Here is a 7293-nt window from a genome sequence, read left to right on the forward strand (position 1 = left end):
GCTGTGGCTGTGGTGTAGGCTGGCAGCTACAGCTCCGATTCAACCCCTAGCCTGGGAACCTCCATATGCCACAGGAGTGGCCCTAGAAAAGACAAAAAGACAAAAAAAAAAAACCAAACAAACAAAAACCAGTACAAATTCAGCACTCTGCAATTCACAAGAGAATTTCGTGTTGACCGAGTACTGAGCCTACATTGTTTAGACATGTCTGAAATGGCATTTCAGGAACCCAAAGTGGAGTGACCAGGTTAGCAACATGGTTAGAGATCCCTTGTGCCTATCTTGAAATGGTTTTCCTTGGTTCCGGGGGACGCGGTGGGCATAAACTGCCCCCACCCTGACATGTTTGAGAAATCTTTTATTAGAAGGTGTCTCAGAAGGCAACATTTTAAAATCAGGCAATCAGTAATCACAACTAAATACAAAATTGCAGGTAAACTTACCTTTCAAAATAAATCAGACTCTTGCAACAGAATTGCCTCCATTTTTTTCTGGTACAAAAACAATTAACACCACTTTGCAAAAGGCATACAAAAATACAGTATTAAAAAAAAAAAAAAAAAAAAAAAAGACTGCTCCCAGCATAATACCCAACAGCAGCTTATAAAACACGAGCTGTTGTTCAGGTGAGATATCAGGAACCTACATCTCACCTGTTCTCCAAAGACAGTTCCAGAAGTCAGTTGGCTCCCCAGAACCATGCTCCTGAAGGTAGGGAGGTTTTTCCCAAACTTCCACTGGGATTGTCTGAGGCCAGGAAGCAACCTCAGAAACAGACCATCATGCATAATAGGTTTGAAGTAGCAGCAGGCTTTCCAGAGCCCCATACAGCGGTCCACCATCCTCCCCTCCCCCACTTTCAAACCCACAACCCACAGGCACCTGCAGCCCTGGGAAGAGCTCTGGGGGAGGCTGGCCTTTCTTCCAGGCCAGGCTTATGGCCTCCTGAGGTTGCCCACAGGAAGCCTGTTGGGTTGGGTGCCTTTCTCAGACCGGAGGCAGCACCTGGGATCCACTTGGAGAGGCTGAGTTCAGCGGGGGTAAAATCCATCATGGTCTGCTAAGCAGAGCTCCTGGAAGCTTCTTAAAAACCCACCAGGAAGCTAGTTTGCCTGCTGGAGCCCTGGATAGGTCCCAGCAGCTCTCCCAGTAAGAACTTCAGTAAGGCCCAGATTCTGGGAAGGGGATCTGACTCATGACAGGCTGGCAGGGGGCCCAAGGGTGGCTACAGAGCTCCTTGGAGTTGCATGAGAAGGACAGGTTTGCATGGTCCTGGGAGAACTGCAAACCTACCAGTTAGGGATTGAGGTGAGGGGGAGGTGGGAAAGAGGAAGCAGTGCAGTCTCTCCCCCCCCACCGCCCCCACCCCCGTGGTGCCTGCCGTCTGCCTCGAGAAGACTCCGAGATGGAAAATACCTGGGCAGGGAACGAGTTCACTGCCAGGACTCCAAGTCTTCCCTAGGCCACAGGCTGGGACCCTTTTCCCTGTGTCCTGGGGAAGGATTTCTGACCTGTGGGAAAGGGGTGCTATTGAGCCCACGGTGTAACAAAGGCAGAAGGAAACAAAAAAGTCCTCAGCCCTCAGAGGAAAGGGCCCAGAGAGAGGGCTTTGAGACAAAGAATCTAGGGGCCAAGCTCTTTAAATGTTCTCAAGGTCGCAGCATGGAGAGTGGGAGGAGGGCTGTTATCTAACATCAGAATATATATATTAAAGGTTTCCACCTCCTTTCCAGCTACTGTAAAGTGTCTGACAGTGAGGTAATGGTCCATGTTGATCAAGTCTGTGAGCTTGTCTTCACCCAAGACAGCTCATATGTCTCCTGGAAAAAGGAGCCTCGGGGAGAGCATCCAGGCCCAGCTGTCCTAGCGTCACCCCAGAGACACCAGTGGGAGCATCCTTTCCCAGCCTAAAGCTCATCCGGAGTGTGAGATTTCATGCAGGCTGGAGGCCCCCCGACAACGTCCACCACCTGTTGCATAGCATCTGTCAGGCTTTTCTTCGGAGCTAGTGAGCTAGGCAGACCCCAAGGCTCCTCGGTCAGCTGCCCGCCTGAGAAGCCAAAGGTGCCAGAGAAGCCACAGCGCTCCCACGAGTCAGGGCAGAGGGAGAGCTGGGTTGCAAGGTTTCCAAGAATGCAAGCCCTTATTGTGTGTGCACTGGCTGCAATGCATTCTGGGATCTACTGTCCAGGCTGTCCCACTGGAACCAAAAGTGCAAATTCCTAAGGGAGAGAGGGGAGGTTAAAAAATAAATTCAGTTCTTTGTTAAGCCAGAGCAGTCAGGCTTTTTGAGTCAGTTAGTAGCCACTGAGGTACGCGATTCTTTTCTGCAGTTGCTGCTGCCGACACCGGAGCTGCCTTTTCTCCGTCGCCATCCTCTTCTCGGCCCCAACGAGGGCTTGCAAGTATTCCAAAGCCTTGCTCAGGATCACTACTTTGGGGGCCTTGGAGCAGCTGGCTAGGGTGGGTACCTGGTCCCTCAGGGCCAAGAATCTGGAACGGAGGTCATTCCGCCTTTTGCGCTCCAGGAAGTTGTGGTTCTTCCTCTTGGTCACGTCCTCAGCGTCAGAACTGACGGGTTTAGGGTGGCAGGTCTGGGGAGGCTCGCTTTCTACAGGCGGGGGGCTCACCATTTCCTCATCTGCCTCCTCTTCCTTTTCGTCTGGTGCATCTCTCTCCAGAGGCTCTGCTTGGGGGCCCTTCTCTGGAGCCTCTCCTTGGGAGCAGCTTTCTGGAGGAAAACGGGCGGCATAGTTGTGCTGTTGCTGATGGATAGAGATGTGGAAGTGTTTCATGCAGGGGTCCAAAGGGTCCGCTCTCACCGTGATGGTGACTGGCTTCCGCACGCCCAGGGACTGTCTCTTCTCCACTGTCACAACGTCAATTTCTTCCCCCTCTGTCCGAAAAGAGACATCAACAGAAGAAACACACCCCGTGAAAAACACATCTACAGACCCTGCATCCGAGAAAGAAGGTGAAGGTTTCCCAATTTAGATATAACCAAATTCAAGTGAGGAGAAAGACAACTGATTCATCTGGAACGAGGGACGAGGGCAGTGCGAAGGAAAGGGGGGAAATAAGCAAGAAGGAAAATATTCTCCAATTTCCTTTTGCACAGCAAGGCTTAGATAAGAACAAAAGGCAGACCCAAGCCAACAGCCCCCAGTCTGCACCGACTCTCCCCCTCCCCCGCTGGGGGGACAGAGAGAAAGAGCTATCGGCCTGGGACAAAGTTTAGCTATAAAGATCTTCCCCAGTCGGGCTCTTTCATGCCCCATCAGAATTGTAAATGAGGGGTCTGTGGGCAGAGCTGCCCTTTGTTCCTGCCCAGCACAGCCTGCACTTGGGAATTGTTACTTTTCACAAGTTATAAATCCTATTATTCCCCCACCTCTCTATTCTGCCATTCCTTTCAGCTGAAGAGTCAGGGAAGGGAGGGCTTCAACGCATCCCTCCTCACCCACAGAGGGGAGGGAAAGGCTTTCCCTTAGGAGCATTTTGCTCCTGGGTTCAATGGGTTTCTGAAGTCATCCATCATTTATAGGTCACCTGCCCCACCCCCTTCCCTGGACCACAAGAGGGTTGGATTTGTAATCACAGGTCGGCAAAAGCTGCAGGAACTTCACAAAGGTATAAGCCACTGTTTCCAAGCTACCTGGGCCGGGGGCAGGAACTGAGCAGGGGAACAATGTCTTGATACAAAGGCCAAAACATCAGGGACACCTGAACATGACCCCATCATTCCCTTTGGTGACCCCACCAGGAGAGGGACAATTAGGGAAGAACCTTCCTGCTCCCCACGTTTTGCAGCCCTCACACAGAAGGCAACCTTAATGCATTTCAGCCTGACAACAGAAGAGCTCAGTTCTCGGCCTCTTTTGCATATCAGGATGCTTGAGCCCCTTTGTCAGGAAGCCTTCCATTGTGTGGACAATCGCATTATTTCTCCATTAATAAAACCTGACCATTCAGCCCTCCTGGCCCCAAGGCCTGTGATTGGCTGGCTAAGCCATGTTTGGAATGCTGTCTTACCCAGCCCCTAGCCCCTATTGGCTGAGTTTTGCCGTCAATCACTCTCCCCACCCCCCTCATTGTTTGCAATCTGTTGCATTTTGTTCTGGGCCATGTGGCCTGTGAGTGAACCAGGAGCTTGCAAACAGGTTCAGGTTAAAGGGCGGGTCGGAAAATGATTCAAGAGGCTCCCCCACATCCCAAACTTTTAATATTTCAGTGTTAAACCCCATCGTTGGGGAAGGCTCTGCCTAAGCAAGAAATAATGTAAGACACCATTCTCCTTTTGAAAGAGTAGTGTCTAACTCTACCCAGACAAGGAAATGTCCTCGGCTGGACAATAAGGTCTAACTCCCTCAAGTGCAAAGGGAGAAACCGAGATCCAGATCAGCCAAGTCCACACATCACCTTTGTAACGTTCTGGATCTGAAACTAAGATGTCCAAACTCCCAAAACAATGCTCTTTCCGCTCTACCACTCCATCAGCTTTTGTAGAGATACATCTTTATTGGTATCTTGGTCTCAAAGTTCCCATTCCAGCCATTAAGCAAACAAAAGGTCTCAGTGTAGAAAGCAAGGTTAAAAAATGACCTTAATATGGTGGACCAAAAAAAAAAAAAAGACTTTTAATTCTTCTCATTATCCTTATTTTTCCCCTCAAGTGTATGACAACCTCCAAATCCATTCCCCAGTTCCCTCCAAATGGTCATGTAAGTCATTCCTAAAAGCTACAGTGAGTTTTTTGTCCTGATCTACCTGATGCTACCCTCAGTTTGCACCCTATAAAAGCACCCTCCCCAGTATTTCTCATGAGCACCTCAAAGAGGTTAGGCTAAGAACACAGTCTGGTGGCACAGGATGCTGCAGTCTGCACTCAGTGACATTTACACATTCATTCAAGGATGGGGAAGAGAAGCCTGGAGCTCCAGATCTGTGACGCCAGAACCAAGCCCAGGGCTTGGCACAAAGTAGGGGCCAGTGAACATTTGCTGAATACAAATGAAGTAGCTGAAGCCCTCGGATGAATTGGGAGGGAGCTAGAGGAACACCTTCTCACCTCAGGCCAAAGCAAAAAGGCAAGTGGCTGCCTTTCTCACATAAACTACCACTGAGGTCCTCTAAACATCAGAGAAGTGCCTGGTTGGGATGGAGGATTGGGCAAAGGAGGCTGGCTAGATGGTGGGAAGCTGGGGTTCACGTATGGTGATTTCCTATTTCTAAGCCTCAGTGTTTCCATCTGTTAATGGGGAGTGGTCATTCCTTCAATACCTGTTTCAGGGGTGATGTGGATGTACACATAGTAACAGGCGGAGGTGCAAGAGGAGCCATTATTGCCATTTTAAAGTAAAGCAGGCAGGAGACCAGGTTTTTGAAAGGATGAAGGCTTCTTCTTTGCACAAAAGGCTCCTGAGGGGCTCCTCTCCCTAGGGGAGTGAGTTTCCCAGGGAAAGAGACAGCAACAAAAAAAGTCAAGCCTGGAGTGACCCTTAAGGGACCACTTCCAGCCTCTGGAGGACAAAAATCCCCTACGGCTCAATCCCAGTATTGTCCTCTCTAAGTGCCAAGCCTCACCCAGTCTCCCTTGTCCCCCGGGGCTCCAATCATCATCAAAGGGACGCTGGCTCCCACGCCACTACTTCAAACTGTTTACTAACACACCCACGTGCCAGACAGACACCGCTGGGGGCTACACCGGCAGCTTCAGCCAGAGGAAGGGGGAGGTGGCAGAAAGGCTTGCGCAGATCCAGTGCCTGACCTCAGCGGCAGAGGTTTGGCCACCCATGGGGTGCCCCCCTCTTGGATGGCCCAGGGCGGTCCTTACCCGAGTCGCTTGGGCTCTCGGACCCCGAGCAGGCCTGGGTCTTGGGCTCGCCCAGCGGACAAGGGGCAGCGGGTGCCGGACTGCCGGCTTCGAGGCTGGGAGCGCAGTCTGGGGCAGCGGGAGCCTTGGGCGGGTTTCCCCGGGGAGCGCCAGCGGCAAGCCGGTCGCTCACCGCTCTCTCCAGCCGTTCCCGGGCCGAGAAGCCGCTCCACATGCAGTCACGGCGGATGATGGAGGCGTAGTTCCTGCCCCAACCTTTCGAGTGACCCCGGATTTCTGCCTCGTCCGCAGCACCCCCTCCGGGCCACGGCTCCAGAGGACCAATTCCCGGGGCCGGGTCCCCGGCGCCAGGACCGGAGCCCCAGGGCGGCGACGTGGGGGGCGACGGCACCAGCTCGAATTTCTTCCAGATGTCCTCGCTGGGCGCCGTGGAGCGGTAGAAATCCTCCCCGCAGTCATAGTCGTAGAAATAGTGTTGGTACGAGTCGAAGTCCATGTCCGCTCCCTGCGGGAGGGAAGGGGGACGTGCTGACCCCGCTGCGGGCTCAGGGAGGGAGGCGTCCCTCGGCCCTCCAGCACAGCCTGCTGCCAGGCTCTTCTCCCTCCCCAACCTCTCGCGTCTTTCTCTAGTGTCCGGAGCAGCCCGGCCCTGGGTCAGAGTGCCCAAGGAAGCCGCTCACTGCGCGCGGTCTAGGCTGCGGGGAGCGAGTTCAAAGCAAACTTTGCCAGCGCCGCCCGGAGCGCAGCTCCCAGGGCCCGGCCGGGCCGGGCGGGGGCGCGCTGTGCCCTAAAGGCAGCCTGCAGCCCGCCCCCCCGGGACTGGCGCCCGTACCCTGGCCGCCCGCAGCCTCACCTCGCTCCCGCTGCCGGCCACCTGGAGCGGACCGGCTCCCCGCCGGCTCGGGGCAGCCCGGCAGCCCGGCAGCCCGGCAGCCCGCACACATGCACATGCGCGCCACCGAGCGCGCGGCCCGCATTCAGGAGCTCGCCCCCCGCGCGCGCGCTCCCGCCTTCACTCGCGCACGGCTGCCGGGACGCTCCCGGGAGCGGCGCGGGAGCGCGAGATGCAGGCGCATTGTTTCCCGGCTGCCTTATATCTCGTCGCGCGCCCAGGGCTCAGGGACCGGGGGCGGGCCCTACGGGACAAGCCCCGCCCTTCCCCGCCCCTCCCGGTCGACAGGTGGGGGCGGTGGAGTCTCAGCCCCCCCCAGTCCCCCGCCCCGCGCCCGGATCGTGGCTACTCTCTCCTGTTCTGTTCCCTGTATCTCTCAAAATGGATTGCACACTGGGGAGCGCAGAAGAGGCGGCAAGCTGATGCAGCCCGGCGGTTGCCTGATGGGGGCGTAACTCTTGAGCGAGGCCCGGGTGGTCCTCTGGAGGCCGAGGGAAACGCGCGCTACTTGCAGACTCTGGGCTGGAGAAGAGAACTACTCCCCGCCCCGCGAGCCTACTTCCTCGGG

At 54.7% G+C, this 7293-nt stretch overlaps 1 protein-coding gene across 2 annotated transcripts; it reads right to left on the bottom strand.

Moving 5' to 3' along the window:
* Positions 339-6880, bottom strand: MYCL (MYCL proto-oncogene, bHLH transcription factor). 2 transcript variants are annotated; one of them, XM_003127827.5, is made up of 3 exons: positions 6687-6880; positions 5834-6338; positions 342-2896 (listed from the first exon to the last, which is right to left on the bottom strand). In XM_003127827.5, the coding sequence occupies exons 2-3, from the start codon at positions 6327-6329 to the stop codon at positions 2298-2300; spliced, it is 1095 nt and encodes a 364-aa protein (XP_003127875.2). In that variant the 5' UTR covers positions 6330-6338; positions 6687-6880; the 3' UTR covers positions 342-2297. The 2 variants fall into 2 exon arrangements, with proteins under 2 accessions (XP_020951654.1, XP_003127875.2); XM_021095995.1 differs by lacking the exon at positions 6687-6880 and having other exon boundaries at positions 339-2896; positions 5834-6680.

This window comes from Sus scrofa, chromosome 6, assembly GCF_000003025.6.
Source record: "Sus scrofa isolate TJ Tabasco breed Duroc chromosome 6, Sscrofa11.1, whole genome shotgun sequence".
NCBI lineage: Eukaryota > Metazoa > Chordata > Mammalia > Artiodactyla > Suidae > Sus > Sus scrofa.